A 20194-nucleotide genomic window follows, 5' to 3' on the forward strand; every position below is an offset into this window, starting at 1 on the left:
CCGCTGATTGAATTTCCCGAAAGCAACAATACGTAATTGCTTGGAATCGCCTAAACTTTTATATCTTTCCTTGACACTTCGGCCCCTGTCCCTATCACTATCATCTGTCAAATCCACCAACCTGCAACTGTAAGTGTAGCATTCCTGCTCCTGGCCTTCCCCAGGGCATTGCTCGCTTCACACCAATACACCCCCGCATCCGACTCCTTCCTGCTCTGCACCACTCGTAAGAAGAACAAGTTTCCAGCTGGCAACAACACCCTATGTGACCTCGCATCCTGCGGAGCAGTCCTCAATGGTAAACCGTCCTTGAACCACGTGATGGTGGGCTCTGGTTCTCCAGAACTGTGGCAATTAAGTGTCGCTGGTTCGTGGCGAGCCACTGTTGTGTCTACAGGATGTTCCGTAATGCGTGGCGGCTGCTGGTTGGTGTGATGGTAACCTGAAGAAAAGGGTGATTAAGTTTGTTAGTTGGTAATGATGAGGATTACTTTAAGTACATCATAACGACGCTAAGCTTCTAAGATCAGCTAACTAATCGGCTGCTGGACCTGATAGCCGGTGATATTTCAGACGAGGAAGGGTCGCTAGTGAAGGATTAGGGACACTCTATTTCTGAGGCTTAGGGAATCTAATCTAGACGGCGACAATTCACGTGACTTAAAAAAAAACTGTCTGATTATAACCCGGCGCCATTTTAATCAACCATCGGCGGCGGAATTTCGTCTTCCGCATACAAAGATATTGTATCTGTCGCAATGTTGGTATCTAAGGTTGTTTCCGAAGCAATAAACAGCTGGAGGGCTGTTAGTGCCCCAATGTTTCATGGCGTCTCGGCGCCAAGGACTCTCAACGACGCCAGACTGCATAACCTTCTGTTTCCCACACTCGACTCTCTTCCTGTAATTATACGAGGAAAACGTTGCAAAGAGAACTTCTTCTACACCAAATTATTATGGGATAAAAGAAGAATAGGGTGGCAATACGATGCCCGCTCCCTCTTATTACCGAAGCCTAGGATTAGATGCCCGTCGAGACGCATGAACGTCTGAGATCTCAGACAAAGTTGCAAATTTTAAGAGGTTGGTAATGAAAGTCGGCACGGCACGTTTGGAGTGATTAAAAAATTACACGTGAAAGGGAGGGAATTAAGAGGGAAATCCCAGAGGTGATAAACTAAACCAAGACAACTGTTACAATGGAGATAAAAGCCGTAAATTATTTCAGAAACTTAAGAACAGCAAATTCCCCAAATTTCGTCGCTCTAGGATCAAAACTACGAAAATTAAACATTGGAAATTTTTGGCTGCTGCTATGAACAAAAATTAACAAAATTCGTCCCTGTTAATCTAAAATTTTGAAATTTGGAATACTAAATAAACAACTTAACGGCAACAAATTCCCCAGTTTTCGTTGCTCTAGGATCAAAACTAGGAAGATTATAGGTGCAAATGCACAATAGTGGATTTTTTTGGTTCGTGGTATGAACAAAAATTTCCTAAATTTGTCCCCGTTGATCTAAAATTTTGAAATTTAGAACAGTGAAATTATAATTTAAAAGCTGTAAATTTCCCAAAATTCGTTGCTCTAGGATCAAAATTACGAAAATTACAGGTGCAAATACAAAATGTTGAAATTTTCTGGGTCGTTCTATGAACGAAAATTTCCAAAATTATTCCCCGTTGATCTAAGATTTTAAAATTTAAAACAGTAAAATAGCAACTTAAAAGCAGTAAACTTCCCAAATTTTGTCGACCTAGGAACAAAATTACGAAAATTACAGGTGCAAATTCACAACATTGAAAATTTTTGGCTTGTTCTAGGAACGAAAATTTTCAAAATTTATCCCTGTTGATCTAAAATTTTGAAATTTAAGATAGTGAAGTACCAACGTAAAAACAGCAAACTCCCCAAATTTTGTCGCTCTAGGAGTAAAATTACGAAAATAACAGGTCCAAATACTCAACATTGGAAATTTTTTTCTTGTTTTATGAAAATTTGTTTCCTTTGATTTAAAATTTTGAAATTTAGAACAGTAAAATAACAACTCAAAACCAAAAAATTCCCTAAATTTCGTCGCTCTAGAATTAGAATTACGAAAATTACAGGTAAAAATACACAACATTGGAACTTTTAGGCTTGTTCTATAAACGAAAATTTCCAAAATTTGTCTCCTTTGATTTAAAATTTTGAAATTTAGAACAGTAAAATAACAACTTAAAACAGTAAATTCCCCAAATTTTGGCGCTTTAGGATCAAAATTATGTATATTATAGGTGCTAATAAACAACATTGGAAACTTTTGGCTTGTTTTATGAACGAATTTTCCAAAATTTGTTCCTGTTGATCTCAAATTTTGAAATTTAGAACAGTAAAATAACAACTCAATAGCAAAAATTCCCTAAATTTCGTCGCTCTAGAATTAGAATTACGAAAATTACAGGTAAAAATACACAACATTGGAACTTTAAGGCTTGTTCTATAAACGAAAATTTCCAAAATTTGTCTCCTTTGATTTAAAATTTTGAAATTTAGAACAGTAAAATAACAACTTAAAACAGTAAATTCCCCAAATTTTGGCGCTTTAGGATCAAAATTATGTATATTATAGGTGCTAATAAACAACATTGGAAACTTTTGGCTTGTTTTATGAACGAATTTTCCAAAATTTGTTCCTGTTGATCTCAAATTTTGAAATTTAGAACAGTAAAATAACAACTCAATAGCAAAAATTCCCTAAATTTCGTCGCTCTAGAATTAGAATTACGAAAATTACAGGTAAAAATACACAACATTGGAACTTTAAGGCTTGTTCTATAAACGAAAATTTCCAAAATTTGTCTCCTTTGATTTAAAATTTTGAAATTTAGAACAGTAAAATAACAACTTAAAACAGTGAATTCCCCAAATTTTGGTGCTTTAGGATCAAAATTATGTATATTATAGGTGCTAATAAACAACATTGGAAACTTTTGGCTTGTTTTATGAACGAATTTTCCAAAATTTGTTCCTGTTGATCTCAAATTTTGAAATTTAGAACAGTAAAATAACAACTCAATAGCAAAAATTCCCTAAATTTCGTCGCTCTAGAATTAGAATTACGAAAATTACAGGTAAAAATACACAACATTGGAACTTTTAGGCTTGTTCTATAAACGAAAATTTCCAAAATTTGTCTCCTTTGATTTAAAATTTTGAAATTTAGAACAGTAAAATAACAACTTAAAACAGTAAATTCCCCAAATTTTGGCGCTTTAGGATCAAAATTATGTATATTATAGGTGCTAATAAACAACATTGGAAACTTTTGGCTTGTTTTATGAACGAATTTTCCAAAATTTGTTCATGTTGATCTCAAATTTTGAAATTTAGAACAGTAAAATAACAACTCAATAGCAAAAATTCCCTAAATTTCGTCGCTCTAGAATTAGAATTACGAAAATTACAGGTAAAAATACACAACATTGAAACTTTTAGGCTTGTTCTATAAACGATCATTTCCAAAATTTGTCTCCTTTGATTTAAAATTTTAAATTTTAGAACAGTAAAATAGCAACTCAAAAACAGTAAATTCCCCAAATTTCGACGCTTTAGCATCAAAATTACGTATATTATAAATGCTAATAAACAACATTGGAAACTTTTGGCTTGTTCTATGAACAAATTTTCCAAAATTTGTCCCTGTTGATCTAAAATTTTGAAATTTAGAACAGTAAAACTTTTTCACTCGTTCTATGAACAAAAATATCTTAAATTTGAACAAAGTTTCATTTTTAAGAGGTTGGTAATAAAAGCCGTCGGCACGTTTGGAGTGATTAAAAAATTACACGTGAAGGGGAGGGAATCAACCGGGAAATCCCAGAGGTGATAAACTAAACCAAGACAACTGTTACAATAGAGATAAGAGCCGTAAACCATTTCAGAAACTAGCGAATTATATCTTAGTGGCTGCAAAGTAACTACAAACTCGTCTGAAATGTTCCTGACCCAGCGCCTCCACCAATATTTCTTTCAAACTGAAAAATGTGCGCCCATCAACAAATTGATAAAACAATACTTCCCGAGGCAATAAAATAAGTTTCCGGGCGAGCAACACCATTCGATCCGCTTTTATTAGTTCCTAATACAAGAAAAATGTCGTTATAAGATGATACATTTCTTCGGCGGCGAACGAAAAGTGCGAGGGCTGTTCTTCCGGCTCTTGTGTTTATTTCTCAATCACATCGGCCAATATCTGGGAGACATTTGTCATAACTCGTGGACATTCCAATAATCGGTTCGTTTTTCCGTTCGTTATTTGTGATTTACTGTCTGGAAATATTTCTTTTTGTCCAAACACTCGATGCGGTGCTTAATCGAAACCTAATTCGAGCTTTGTGGATTTGTGGAAGGAGTCTTGTTCATTTGTTATTCATTTCGGGTCGGTTTACAGCAAAATAGAGTAATCAAGAGGACTTGAAATTAGAGAAGAGATTAAATTTGAATTTATCAAATGCATTTAGGTGGATGGCTCGAGGGCGTCATTAATTCTGCAACGGGCGGTGCAATCGCCGCGGATTTTAATTAGATCTAAATGACATTTCTTTGGGGTTTTTGTGGAATACGTTACTCTCAGGGAGGGTTGCAAGTGAGGCCATAAATATGCACGCGTGTGCAAGTGCCTGACGTCTAGGAAATCGTTAAGCAGCACACTTCTTAGTTGCACCGCCAGTAATTAACGCAGAGTCATGAAAATTTCAATTTTATTTTTTTCTGAATCCCAAGCGTTCAATTTAAATTTAGTTAATAGCGGATTGTGCCCTAGAGAGTTCTTATTCAGTAAAATAACAATATAATTACAAGTTAAACGCAATAAAATGCCCAAATTTCGGCGCTCTAAGAGCAAATTTACGAAAAATACGAGTGCAAATACACAACATTAGAAAATTTTAGCTTGTTCTATAAACGAAAATTTCTAAGATTCGTCCCAGTTAATCTAAAATTTTGGAATTTGGAACGGTCAAAAAACAACTCAAAAGGAGCAAATTTCCTAAATTTCGTCGCTCTAGGGTTAAAATTACGAAAATTACAAGGGCAAATACACAACATTGGAAAATTTTGACTTGTTCTATAGATAAAAATTTCTGAAATTCGTCCCCGTTGATCTAAAATTTTGAAATTTGAGACAGTAAAATAACAACTCAAAAGCAACAAAATACCCAATTTTTGTCGTTCTGGGAGTAAAATTACGAAAATTACAGGTGCGAATACACAACATTGTTCTATAAACGAAAATTTCCAAAATTTGTTCCCGTTGATCCAAAATTTTGAAATTTGAAACAGTCAAATAACAACTCAAAAGAAGTAAATTCCCCAAACTTTGTCGCTCCAGGATCAAAATTACGAAAATTACAGATGCAAATACACAATATTGGAATTTTTCGATTCGTTCTATGAATTCGTCGTTGATCTAAAATTTTAAAATTTAAAGCAATAAAATAACAACTCAAAAGCAGCTTTTTTTGAGTTGTTATAATTGTTGTTATAATTTTAGAAATTTTCGTTCAAAGAACGAGTAAACAATTTTGATTTGGCACCTGTAATTTTCGTAGCTTTGATCCTAGAGCGACGAAATTTAGGCAATTTACTGCCTTTAAGCTGTTATTTTACTGTTTCAAATTTCAAAATTTTAGATCAACAGGGACGAATTTTGAAAATTTTCGTTCATAGAACAAGCCAAAAATTTACAATGTTGTGTATTTGCATCTGTAATTTTCATAATTTTGATCCTAAAGTGACGAAATTTAGGAAATATACTTTTTTTGAATTGTTATTTTCTGTTTCAATTTTCAAAGTTTTAGATCAGCGGGGACGCATTTTGGAAAATTTCGTTCATCAATTAAGCTAAAAATTTCAGATGCTGTGTATTTGCACCTGTATTTTTCGTAATTTTGCTCCTAGAGCGACGAAATTTAAAAATTTTGCTGCCTTTGAGTTGTTAATTTACTGTTCTTAAGTTCAATACCTACTTTAAATCAACGGGAACGAATTTTGGAAGTTTTCGTTCATAGAACAAGTCAAAGATTTCCAATATTATGTATTTGCACCTGTAATTTTTGTAATTTTGGTCCTTGAGTGACGAAATTTGGAGAATTTACTTCTTTTAAGTTGTTATTTTACTGTTCCCAATTTGAAAATTTAGATCATCGGGGACAAATTTTGAAAATTTTCGTTCATAGAGCAAGCCATAAACTTTCAATTTTGGGTACTCGCACCTGTAATTTTCGTAATTTTGTTCCTAGAGCGACGAAATTTGGGGAATTTACTTTTTTTGAGTTGTTAATTTACTGTTCCAAATTTAAAAATTTTAGATCAACGGGGACAAATTTTGGAGTTTTCGTTCATAGAACAAGTTAAAAATGTTCAACATTTTGTATTCGCACCTGTAAATTTGATAATTTTGAAATTAGCGCGATGAAATTTGAAAAATTTGTTGCATTTGAGTTACTGCCCCAAATTTCAAAATTTTAGAGCAACGGGGACTATTTTAGAAATTTTTTGTTTATGAATCAAACCAAAAATTGTTGACATTACAAGAGTCGCTTCACGGCAGGAAGGCAAGGAAGAGTTTGATTGACACGACGTCGGATTATAACAGGTGGAGGTCCAGTGTAAAGATTTAATTAGTCATTTCTTTGTGCCCCCTCGAGAGGGTTGCTTGTGAGGCCATAAATATGCACGCTGCCTAGGAGATCGTTAAACAGCACACTTCTTCGTTGTCCCGGCCTGGTTGTGTATTAATTAATTCCTAGTCGACCGATTAGATGATTAGTAGATCGCATGTCCCAGAGCAAAGGGCGCCGATTTCGTCGAGCGAAGCTCTATATTAGTTTAATTAAAACGTACAATAGAGACAATGCTTTATTATTCGGCGTATTGTAATCCGGGATGCCAACTGGCAACGAGTCTAGACTAGAATTCCCTCGACATCATTCCCAATTTGTTCAGGAAAGGGTTAAAAACGCCCAGGTATTCAAACTTGATGGGTATAATTAAGTCGGAAAGTCCATCATTTAAGGTTTTTAATCAACCCTATCGATTGAGGTTGTTTAATTAAAAGCCTTGAGCAAAAATATTGAAATTCCAAAAGCTACAAAACTGTTATTTTTTCTGGCTCGGGTCAAAAATTCCACTACGAGAAGGAATACCTGGATTCGCGCTGGGGGAGTGAACAGATATTTGATTAAAACATTCCCGGAATTTTCCGGTTCGGTTCAATTGGCGTATGTATTGCGAATAGCTAATGTTTCCTGTGAAATAGTTGGGCGCGTCTTTCGCCAGCTGCGCCGGAAATCGACCACCTCCAGAATCCAATAAATCACCCAAAAAACCACCAGGAGACTCCCATGGGCAGCTCTCTAAGAAAACACAAGAGACCAACTTAATCCACGTTTAATTCGGATTCGGACATTGAAGCGGACTTAGTTAACGAATTCGCCACAAAACTTTTACCATTCTCTGCGATTCGTAACGTGAGCTACATGGAAAATTACAAGGAACTTGGATGTCTAACTCTGCAAGAAGAGCAAACTTTTAAATCACATGCTGGAACAACACAAGTGAACCCCCGCTCGATGAGAGTCCAATTTTACCAATTCTAAATTCATTTTTATTAAAGTTAAGAATTTCCTCTTCGCGGGTTAATTTAGTTTCGGAGTTGTTTAGAGTCTCGAGAGAATAGTGGGCAAAGTTTCCTTATCATAGTTCTCAACTTCTTTAATTTATAATGCGCCGACAATAGTGCCACTCTGAACAGCTTAACTAGATTTTTCAATTTGGGGCTGAAAAACGATAAATATTGCATCAAACTCTGCAATAAATGACTTAATTTAGTTAATAATTGAATATTAAGTTGCTTTTAGTGCGTTGGCAATCTCGTTTTTCGTTTCATTGCTTTTATTACCCAAAAAGCTCCGAGGCAAATGTATTTTAAAACGAGAGAAAATTGAAAATTCAAACAAACCACCAAAAACGAAATACCAACTGCAAAAAAAAGTTTGGATGTTTGGTGACTTTTCGCAACTTGTTTAATTAAAATAATAAAAGAATGGAGCCCAACGATGATAAATCAGAGGGATTGAAACTACAATTGTTTTTATAACGTCACTGTGGTAAAAAATCCAAGAAATGAGGTTTCCTAATGATAAAGTCTAAGAAACTGGGGGATTTTTTTGGGTTGGTACTGCAGTGAAGTGGTTTCAAATGAGTGCGTTTCTGCGTTTTGCAACAACAAAAAAGTAAGTTTTTCTGGCGTTAAACCACTTTATTGGTGTTTTTTTGTGCTAAAAACTGTTAATTCTCCGTTTTTTTCTCCTCAGGTGCTGTGTGCGTGGTGCGTGTTTGTTACATAACTGAGGTTATGTACAAAAAGTGCCCCAATGGAGGAGACGCCGCACGGAAAGATAGTCTTGGGGTGAGTATCTAGGTTTCCACCCATAATTGTCTCAACTTTCAATTTCAGGTGAGCCCCGTTTTTCTTGTCCGCACGTCTGCGCCAATCTAACCGAAACGTATGGCCCCCATTCCTCTTGATAAATTTAATGATGCGCCCTTAAACATTGCGAATTTTCCGTTCCGGAACTGCATAAATAAATCAATCTAGTCAGAGACAATTCTAACGGGAAATAAGGAAATCTGTAGGAACGCCCGAAGCGCTACATATGTTTCGTAAGCATTTTCTCCGTTGAATAGGGCGCATTCAATTGAATTGAAGAGTCTCATTTAAACGGCGAAACTCGAGTTTCAAATTAATTGTTTCCAAGATAACTTAAATAAACTCGACGGTGAATTAGTTTCATTCAATTATCGTGGATGATTTCGACTGTCAATGAAAAAATCTCGCAGTTTCGCCCTTCGCTTCCATTTATTATTCAGCTCCCTTCGCTGGAAACGGAGATGGATGCGTTTCATGGTCACACCGGGTTGCAATGACGAGAAATTTGAATTTCTTGGTGCTTTTATTGCCCTGGGGGTGGGATTATTGGGGGGTTTTACAGGTGGGAAGAGCAAATCCGTACCAGAGTTGGATCTAGTTAAGTTAGTTGGAAGGACGTCAAGCCCTTTCACAGGGCGAAACTTGTTACATAAATATGTCGGAGTACCACAATGAATGTTGGAATTTGGCTAACATTGAATGGGGCACAAATTTCATTAGGAAGACAAACAGGAGCCTAGTGTGGGCGTAGTCTGGATAGATTTGAAATTTCATTACTGTTTTAGTCAAAATAACATAAATATGACAATGAAAGAAAGCTCATTGGGATTATATAATTACGAAGTTCTTGTGCGAGCAAGCTGAAAAGTAAACAATGTTGATTACATTTACATTTGATTACATTATTTACCAGGAAAACAAGAAACGCTTCCATTCCGACTTTGGAATGCAGATGAAAGTAGCCCCGGTTTTAAAAACATCACTTTATTAAGTAAGCTTTCATTTTTTGTCGATATTGATCCACGTTCTGAAATTCCACCCCCAATTTAATTAGAGACAAACTTCGGTAATGTATCGGCGTCGCAGATCCGCATCTAGTTATGCAAGTTAAATAACAAAAACTCGAAACATGAAAGCTCGCTCGCAACTAAAATAAAAGAATCGCAGAAGTTACTTCCTTATTTAAAACGAGTCGGATTAAATTAGCTCAGTTAGTCAAAGATTCGTTCTTTTGAGATGACAGTGTCATATTGCGTGCGGTGCGTATTCAACTCACGCATCTTAGGGGGGCGTCTAATGTCCAGGATCAACTTACAATCATATTAAACCCATTACTCCAAGAAGCGCGGCTATAAGTCTGGATTTGCACCGGGCTGTGGAAGGTACGGAGCCCTGTTTTGCATTCACAACGTACGGCGGCGTTACCAGAGGGACGGTAAAATTAACCGGGGATGTACCGAGAGAAGCGATTTGGATTTATTAGAAAATTCATTTATTGGGGGTTCGTTAATAGACATGAAAAAACGGATGGACGCTTTTTGGTGTTATTCTCGTTATTGCAAAAAGATCTGATTGTTTGACGAGAATTTTTTAGGGGAATTCGCGCGTTTAGCGTCGCCTTTTTCCGTTTCCACGATAATTGCCGAGATTAACCTCATGACTTTTGCATATAAAGTGAATATTAGCATAGCCGTTCCGGAATAAATGGCATGTAGTTAAATTCATGCGACTCCTGACGCGCTAGGGTCAACCCGGAACGATCCGGTTGGTAATCCCGCAGGATTAATCTCTTTTGTCCCTTTACCTTCCCGTTCAAGTGTGTCCTCAACAGGCTTAAAACTGTCCCATTGTTCATTTTGTGGAGACTTAAACTCGTCCAATGAAAACTGGTAATTTTTCTCCCATCGATTCCCGAGTCCCCGCAAACTGATTTAATTAAATCGGAGCGATCTATTTGTTGTAACTCTTTGGCGAGGGCTAATGAAGGTATGCGAAGGATTCGCAATGTGGCCAACCCTTTCCTTGCATTTCCATGATTTCTAGGCTTTTCCCTGTCTGTTTCTGCATCAATTAGGATCGCTCTTGGTTGCACAGATAGAAATTCAAGGGAAACTAATTTGTTTGTTTTATTTTCTCATTTCCACTCCACTTATTCTAATGACTTTGAATTAGATTGAAAAAATTACGAGGTGCGCTCCCTTCTTATGATCTCCGAACTATGTAATTCGCCTCCGCTTTGCGCTTAATCCATTTAGTATTTAAATCGAAGCCATTTTATAACGCAAACACGGATATTTATGTTAACTTTTCAGGGAGTTTCCGGCGATGTCCTTAATAATTAAGCAGTCTTCTCTCTTTACTACTGATTTTATTTGGTTTTACTTGCATCGAAAACTTCCCTAATTGACGAGATGCTCAAATATTAATAAAGGGCGGCGCTGGCTTTGAAAAAGAAAGTGACATGGAGTGGTTCAATCTCCATGTTCATTAAATCTTTTGCTCTATTGATTTTTTTAATTTGACACAGTAACTTGCCAAAATCTCATTGTTATAGCACTGGAAATAACAAAATTACAAAAGTTAAGAGAAAATTTTGAAAATTTTTAGCTCAACATAAAAACAAAAATTTCTAAAAACTGACTTGCTTGTGCGAGAGTTTTGTATTTTGGCACAGTTAATGAAGGAGATTAAAATAGTAAACTGGCAAAATTTCATAGTTACAGGACTGCAAATAACAACATTACAGCATTTAAGAAAAAATTTTGAAATTTTTTCGCTCAACTTAAAAATAAAAATTTCTAAAAACTGACTTGCTTGTACGATATTTTTGTATTTTGGCACAGTTAATGAAGGAGGTTAAAATAGTAATCTGGCAAAGTCTCATTGTTTTGCACTGCGAATAACAAAATCACAGCTTTTAAGAGAAAATTTTGAAAATTTTTAGCTTAACTTGAAAACAAAAATTTCCAAAATCTGACCTGCTTGTGCTATATTTTTGTATTTTGGTACAGTTAATAAAGAAGATCAAAATAGTAATCTGGCAAAATCTCATTGTTCTAGCACTGCAAATAACAAAATTACAGCATTTAAGAGAAAATTTTGAGAATTTTTAGCCCAACTTGCACACAAAAATTTATAAAGTCTGACTGGCTTGTGCTGTATTTTGAATTTTGGCACAGTTAATAAGGGAGATTAAAACAGTAAATTGGCAAAATCTCTTTGTTACAGCACTGCAAATAACAAAATTACAGCACTTAAAAGAAAATTTGAATAATTTTGGCTTAACTTGAAAATACAATTTTTTTAAAATTGACTTGCTTGTACGATATTTTTGTATTTTGGCAGAGTTAATAAAGGAGGTCAAAATAGTAATCTGGCAAAATCTCATTGTTTTAGCACTGCGAATAACAAAATCACAGCTTTTAAGAGAAAATTTTGAAAATTTTTAGCTCAACTTGAAAACAAAAATTTCCAAAAACTGACCTGCTTGTGCTATATTTTTGTATTTTGGTACAGTTAATAAAGAAGATCAAAATAGTAATCTAGTAACAAAATTACAGCATTTAAGAGAAAATTTTGAAAATTTTCACCCCAACTTGCACACAAAAATTTATAAATTCTTACTGGCTTGTGCTGTATTTTTGAATTTTGGTACAGTTAATGAGGGAGATTAAAACAGTAAATTGGCAAAATCTCTTTGTTATAGCACTGCAAATAACAAAATTACAGCACTTAAGAGAAAATTTGAATAATTTATGGCTTAACTTGAAAATATATTTTTTTTTAAATTGACTTGCTTTTACGATATTTTTGTATTTTGGCAGAGTTAATAAAGGTGGTCAAAATAGTAAATTGCCAAAATCTCATTGTTAGAGTACTGCAAACAACAAAATTACAGCACTTAAGAGAAAAATTTGAAAACTTTTAGCCCAACTTGAAAACAAAAATTTCTAAAAACTGACTTGCTTGTGCGATATTTTTGTATTTTAGCACAGTTAATGACGGACATCAAAATAGTAAATTGCCAAAATCTCGTTGTTATAGCACTGCAAATAACAAAATTACAGCATTTAAGAGAAAATTTGAATAAGTTTTAGCCCGACTTGATTTTTTTTTTAATTGACTGTCTTGTGCGATATTTTTGTTTCTTTGCACACTTAATAAAGGAGATCAAAATAGTATCGTGCCCAAATCTCATTGTTATAGCACTGTAAATAACAAAACTGTTAACTTTTCATGGAGTTTCCGGCACTGATGTCCTTAATAATTAAGCAGTCTCCTCTCTTTACTACGGATTTTATTTGGTTTTATTATTACTACTTGCATCAAAAACTTCCCTAATTGCCGAGATGGCTCCAAATACTAATAAAGGCCGGTGCTGTCTTTGAAAAAGTCGGCGACGTGGAGCTCTTCGCGAAAAAGTGTTATCCAATCTCGACGTCCATAAAACCTTTTCCTCCATTGATTTATGTGTTTATTTCTGTTTAAGCGCACGATATTTATTTCCTAACAAACCTTGTAAAAGAGCACTTTGAAACACCTCGAAAGTCCCCTCTGTCTCTTCGATCAACTTAATAAAATAACAACAAAGGGGGTGATGGTCACCGAAGCGAAACTGTCCAATGATAATCCATGTGTTTTATAGCCCCTATCGGAACTTGGCACTCGACACATTCATCTCCGGTCGTTTTCCTTTTTACAACCGCACAAGTATTGCTCAGGTTCAAACTAATTACAATATCAAATGCAATACGTTAGTGCAGAATCCCCGAAACGGCCATCACGAGCTCCCTACTTTGCATTCATGTCGTATGGATATAACGCTCGGGTCTCCCCTATCTGTATTGGTTTCCACTGATATCATCTTAATATGCGAATATTTTTCATGCGAAACGCGTTCTTTCCGTTTTATTCGCCAAGGTGGCATAACTTATGGCGGATTTGCAGATATTGATACCGAAACAAAGAGCGGTTATGGCTGATTCTGGAATCTTAGATGGGGGAGGATGGAAAAGTCCAGAGGGCCCCTGCGCGGCGGGCAACCATCAATACAACGATAATGAAGCGCCGAGCTCAAGACACATGTGACAACTCCCACAGAAATTATTGAACACAATGTAGTTCAAAGTTGTTAACTATGTAGCGCAGTGAAAACTCGCCTTTTCCCGGCAATAACTCTTGGCGTAATTGCAAGAATTTAGCATTCATAGTAGAATCCCCTACGCACCACCCTTTAGTGACCGGCTCAAAGACGGCGTCCCAGTTTCCAAGTTCATCCCGAAAGGGAATTATTTAATAAGTTCGACGTCAAACGGGATCTCTGAGCAAATCGTAGCGCACGAGATTGACGGCCTCCCGTGTTTCAGCTGTTTACAGGGCGGTAAGAACAAGGATTACTAAACAACGGCTGTCTAGGGAGTCGTTTCATTCACAGCACCACATGCGGATGTATCCAAGTTTTTTGTCGTGTTTTAGCACAGGTGATGAAGATTCTTCATGTAACACCGTCGCTCTTGGGATTTATAAAATATTAGACGGCAATTAAGAGGCGACTGGAAAATCGATACCGCCACATGTGAGGGTCGGAAAGTAAACGTGTTAAATTGTTAAAATTCGAGGGGAACACACGTTTTTCAATGGTCGCTCCCCTCGCACAATACCGAAAATGCCTCATCGGCAGACGGGGTCGGATTTACATGTCCGGAAAGTGGAAGAAGTAGACCGCAGACATCCGGAGAAATCAATCGATCTTTCAAAGACGAGTAATTGTCGCTAAATCTCGGGATAAAGATTCAATTATTATGTGACGCGAAAGGAAATTTAACGTCCGATTTGCCTCTTTTATAGCCGCAATAATTTTTATCGCACTTGTTACATAAACCCGCGAGTTATTTGCATGATGCTAACGTGGTGACCCACTTCTTTTTGTCGCCGCAGCTGTTAATGAAATCCCCTTTTTTGTGTTTCGATTTATCGGCGCCCAAAGAAAAACCAAATTGAGTTGTGCATCTGGGAAATTGAAAAATTAAGAAGACACCCGACGCCGAAACTGAAGCGTTGACCGTGGAAATTAAATAAAAGGGAAGACGCATGACAATCTGTCTATCCCAATTTCTTAGCTAACGTCGTTATAACAGCAATCTACTAGTGCGTATGGGACTTGATTGAGTTTCCTTCTTAATTTAAATGAAAACTCTAATAATGAGATAGCGATCGGATATTAATTAAAACACTTGGGCTAGTGAAATATCATTGCAACTTGCAATTATTAAAGCACTTTTCACTGATTTAAGCGAACTTGGAGCTTCTGTTTATAAAACGAGTAAAAAACCGACGCTGCAGTCGCTTTAGCACTGTAATTTACGTGTGCTATTTACATAAACTTAAACTATGTACTCCTTAATTTATTAAGAGCTTTCATAAAGCTTTCTCACGTTGCGCTACACTGCTTTAGATTAAAGTTGGGACAAGGATGGGAGAAATAGTGGAATATTTTCATTGTAAAGGTGCAGATTTAATGTAATTCGAGCAAAAGAACTTTCGCGTATCTGAGATGCGTTCTAAAAAGCTACAATTAGTATAAATCACAGCGTTATCAACACAGGAATGCATAATTAAAGCACTTTTTATGGTTACACGCAAATCACTTTTTGACACAGACTTATTTAAGGGTGAAATGGCCCTTCAACAAGTGCTTTCCTGGCAAAATTGAATTTTTTTTAACTTAATTTCTAATAATTCGCTTATGCAATATTTTTGTTTTTTTGACAGAGTTAATCAAATATTTTAAAATAGTAATCTGCCAAAATTTCACTGTTATAGCACTGTAAATAAAAAAATCACAGCATTTAAGAAAAAAATTTGAAATTTTTAGCTCAACTTGAAAACAAAAATTTCTAAAAACTGACTTTCTTGTGCTATATTTTTGTATTTTGACACAGTTAATGAAGAAGATCAAAATAGAAATTTGCTCAAATTTCATAGTTATAGCACTACAAATAACAAAATTCCAGCATGTAAAACAAAATTTTGAAATTTTTTTAGCCCAACTTGAAAACAAAAATTTCTGAAAACTGATTTGTTTGTGCGATATTTTTGTATTTTGGCACAGTTAATGAAGGAGATCAAAATAGTAATTTGTCCAAATCTCATTGTTGTAGCGCTGTAAATAACAAAATTACAGCATTTAAGAAAAAATTTTGAGCTCAACTTGAAAACAAAAATTTCTAAAAACTGACTTGCTTGTGCGATATTTTTGTATTTTGGCACAGTTAATGAAGAAGATTAAAGTGGTAAATTGTCGAAATCTCATAGTTATAGCACTGCAAATAACAAAATAACAGCATTTAAGAGAAAATTTTGAAAATTTTTAGCTCAACAAATACTACAAATAACAACATTCCAGCACTTGACAGAAAATTTTGAAATTTTTTAGTCCAACTTGAAAACAAAAATTTCTAAAAATTGACTTGCTTGTGCGATATTTTTGAATTTTGGGACAGTTAATAAAGGAGATCAAGATAGTAAATTGGCAAAATCTCAGTTATAGCACTGTAAATAACAAAATTACAGCATTTTGAAAATTTTTGGCCCAACTTGAAAACAAAAATTTCTAAAATCTGACTTGCTTGTTCTGTGGGAACAAGGATAGAAGTAATAGTAATACTTTTATTGTAAAGGTGCAGATTTAATGTAATTCAAGCAAAAGATCAACTAAAGAATGCATAGTTAAAACACTTTTATGGCTCCACGCAAATAACTTTTCGACACAGACCCATTTTCCTGTGAAACGTCCCTTCAACAAGTACTTTCGTCGCAAAATTGAATTTTTTTAATTGGGAAACAAACATTTCTTAAAACTGACTTGCTGGTGCGATATTTTTGTATTTTGGCACAGTTAATGAAGGAGGTCACATTAGTAAATTGGCAAAATATTATAGTTCTAGCACTGCAAATAACAAAATTATAGCTTTAAGAGAAAATTTTGAAAATTTTTAGCTCAACTTGAAAACAAAGATTTCTAAAAACTGACTTGCTTGTGCAATATTTGTGTATTTTGGCACAGATAATGAAGGAGATCGAAATAATAAATTGCCAAAATCTCATTCTTATAGCACTGCAAATAACAAAATTACAGCTTTTAAGAGAAAATGTTGAAATTTTGGGCTCAACTTAAAAACAAAGATTTCTAAAAACTGACTTGCTTGTGCGATATTTTTATATTTTTGCACATTTAATGAAGGAATTAAAAGTAGTAACTTGCGAAAATCTCATTGTTATAGCACTACTAATAACAAAATTACAGCACTTAAGAGAAAATTTTGAAAATTTTTAGCTCAACTTGAAAATAAAAATTTCTAAAAACTGACTTGCTTGTGCGATATTTTTGTATTTTGGCATAGTTAATTAAGAGGATGAAAATAGTAATTTGCTAAAATCTTATACATAGTTATAGCACTGCAAATAACAAAATTACAGCACTTAAGAGAAAATTTTGAAAATTTTTAGCCCAACTTGAAAAAAAAATTAAAATGGACTCGCTTGTGCCATATTTTTGAATTTTCACACAATTAATAGAGGAGATTAAAATAGTATCGTGTCCAAATCTCACAGTTCTGCACTGCAAATAACAAAATTACGATACTTTTGCATTTTGACACTGTTAATGAGGAAGATCAAAATAGTAATTTTGCAAAATTTCATTGTTATAGCACTGCAAATAACAAAATTACAGCATTAAAAAAATGTCAATTTTTAGCTCAACTAGAAAACAAAATTTCTAAAAACTGACTTGCTTGTTTTGTCGGGACAAGGATGGAAAAAATAGTAATATTTTTATTGTAAAGGTGCAGATTTAATGTAATTCAAGCAAAAGATCGACTTAAGAATGCATAGTTAAAACACTTTTATGTCTCCACGCAAATAACTTTTCGACACAGACCCATTTCCCGGTGAAACGTCCCTTCAACAAGTGCTTTCGTCGCAAAGTTAAAACAAGTTGAATTTTTCACAACACCTCGTTGAAGCAGAATAAGTTTTAAAATTTTAAGTCGGGTTTAACGAGACGAGGGTAAAAATAATAGGAACGTCGCTTTTCCAGATCGGTTCAATAAGAAAATTCTTGTAAATTTCATCACGTCCCATGGTCATTGCCTCCCAAAATTTCCAATTTTCTTTCGCACAACTCAATTCGCTTTTTTTCGTCACACAAACGTGATAAATGGGCCAGCGCAAGAAAATAAAAGTTTCTGCTGAAAACTTCGTATACTTTAAATTGAATGTGTTATATCAAATGTTCGAATCGCATATTTTTCAACGGAAGTCCGCCCCTCGAGCGATTGATTCGGTCGCCTGCTTTGTGTGTCGCATTGGTTTAAGTGAAAGAAATCGCAACGGGAAAAGTGTAAATAGGAGGAGATGTTTGATAATGTTGAGTGGATTATTCGGTACCTTGTGTCCACCCACTCATCGCGCGGTCATTACGAAAATTTACGGTTATGTGGCCGTTAATAGAAACTCGTCTATTATGGTATTCATGGATAGAAAATGTTCGTTTCCACCCTCAGGCATTTACGACCCCGAGACATACTCGAGGTTGTCAACGCGGCACTAAATCCGACATAGGAGCTGTTAAAAACATGAGCACCACCCGTCAACAAAAACCCCACTTGTCTCTACCTTCTTGTTAATAATTTATGATGATAAGAATTTATGTAACTCGTGTGCTTCCGCGCCGTCATTTCTTCTAATTTATATGTTTACATGTCTGGATTTATGCTCCCCCGAATGAAATTAACCATTCTTGTAGTGGTTTTTGTTTATTTTCCTCCCAACTCGCTTTTTCCTTTTATTGTTCGACATTAAAAACATTGGCTATTACCGCAAAGCTTCCATTAGGGGTTGGTTAATTACGACGCAGTGTGCCGTGGATGGCTAGCGCAACTTGGATCGCAGGTGGCGCCCGTGGATCACTTAGCCGAGCTCGTTAACTGTCGATCTCGCCCGATCACGTCCAACTGTCAAAAGACGCCGGGTAATAAAAAGTACCACCAACCGGAAAATTGAATTACACACGAATTAGCATCGCAGCATTTAATGTGCTGCCACAGGTGGAGGTTTTTTTCAACTTGAAAGCTCCCGGGACGAAGAAATGAAAGGCAAATATTGATCGTGACTCTGGGACAAAGTGGCGCTTTTAACGCGTCCTTAATCTTGATGCTTAAGACTTATGAAAGTTGCTCATAGAAAGAAACTTGCGGAACAATACGACACCGAGTTAGATCCTCGAGAAACTTTTAGCTACGTGTTAAAAATAGGAAGCGTGAACGGAAAGCTCCGGTTTCCGGTTCTACATACAAGGATTTTAGTGAAAGCTGCGCTTTCGGAACGGATTGATCCCATCAGCATAACAAGCTTACCTCATTTACCAACTTTTTAAATACAGCGAAATTGAATGGGGCAACTAGGGATTTTTGTTACGTCCCGGAACTTGAGATAAAATTTTATGGAGGTCCACCGGAAGCGTGGTGTTTAACCTAGACGTTCCGGAGTGAACTGTTAAAAACATAAGCATACAAATGCTTTTTACTGGCTCTAATTAAAGGCGAAATTGGCGCTACATAGTTTGTCGTGAAAATGTTGTCTAAACTTCGATTAAAAAATTGTAAAAATGGTGGAGGCGCCAGGTTAATTTTAATTTTTTTTATAACAGAATTCCTAAAATCCGTCTGTTGCTCAAAAAATTTTAAATTTGGGGGAACAGACAACAGTCCTAAATAGTAATCTCTCCAAATTTTATTGTCCTGCCATAAAAATTGCAAAAATTACAGGTCCGAATAGAAAATGTTGGAAATTTTTGGCTCGTCTTGAAAATGAAAATTTCTAAAATCCGCCCTTGCTGTTAAAAAATTTGAAATTTGGAACAGACAATAAGCTAGCCATAAATAGTAATCTCTCCAAATTGCATTGTCTTGCCATAAAAATTGCAAAAATTACAGGTCCGAATAGAAAATATTAAAAAATTTTGGTTCGTCTTGACAATTAAAATTTTTAAAATCCGTCCTTGTTGCTCAAAAAGTTTAAAATTTGGAACAACCAATAAACGAGTCATAAATAGAAATCTCTCCAAATTTCAATTGTCTTGGCATAAAAATTGCAAAAATTACAGGTCCGAATAGAAAATATTGAAAATTTTTGGTTCATCTTGAAAATGAAAATTTCTAAAATCCGTCCCTGAAGCTCAAAAAATTTGAAATTTGAAACAAACAATAAACTAGTCATAAATAGTAATCTCAGAAATTTCATTGTTTTGCCATCCAAACTACAAAAATTACAGGTCCGAATGAAAATATTGGAAATTTTTAAGGCATCTTGAAAATGAAAATTTCTAAAATCCGTCCCTGTCGCTCAAAAAATTTGAAATTTGGAACAGACAATAAACTAGTTATAAATAGAAATCTCTCCAAATTTCATTGTCCTGCCATAAAAATTGCAAAAATTACAGATCCGAATAGAAAATGTTGGAAATTTTTGGCTCGTCTTGAAAATAAAAATTTCTAAAATCCGTCCCTGCTGTTACAAAAAATTGAAATTTGAAACAGACAATAAACTAGTCATAAATAGTAATCTCTCGAAATTGCTTTGTCTTGTCAAAACTACAAAAATTCCAGGTCCGATAAAAAATATTGGAAATTTTTGGTTCGAAAACTGGTGGAGGCGCCA

At 35.2% G+C, this 20194-nt stretch overlaps 1 protein-coding gene across 1 annotated transcript in view; it reads right to left on the reverse strand.

Moving 5' to 3' along the window:
- Nucleotides 1–20194, reverse strand: part of LOC148170905 (roundabout homolog 2-like) — a 68568-nt gene that overhangs the window by 27775 nt on the left and 20599 nt on the right. Inside the window, exon 2 of the mRNA XM_088041380.1 lies at nucleotides 122–442. Within this exon, the coding sequence (XP_087897506.1) occupies nucleotides 122–442 (321 nt within the window). The remainder of the gene's footprint in view (nucleotides 1–121; nucleotides 443–20194) is intronic.

The sequence above is a fragment of the Gnatocerus cornutus genome, chromosome 7 (assembly GCF_029298725.1).
Source record: "Gnatocerus cornutus isolate USDA-ARS CGAHR chromosome 7, icGnaCorn1.1, whole genome shotgun sequence".
Lineage (NCBI taxonomy): Eukaryota > Metazoa > Arthropoda > Insecta > Coleoptera > Tenebrionidae > Gnatocerus > Gnatocerus cornutus.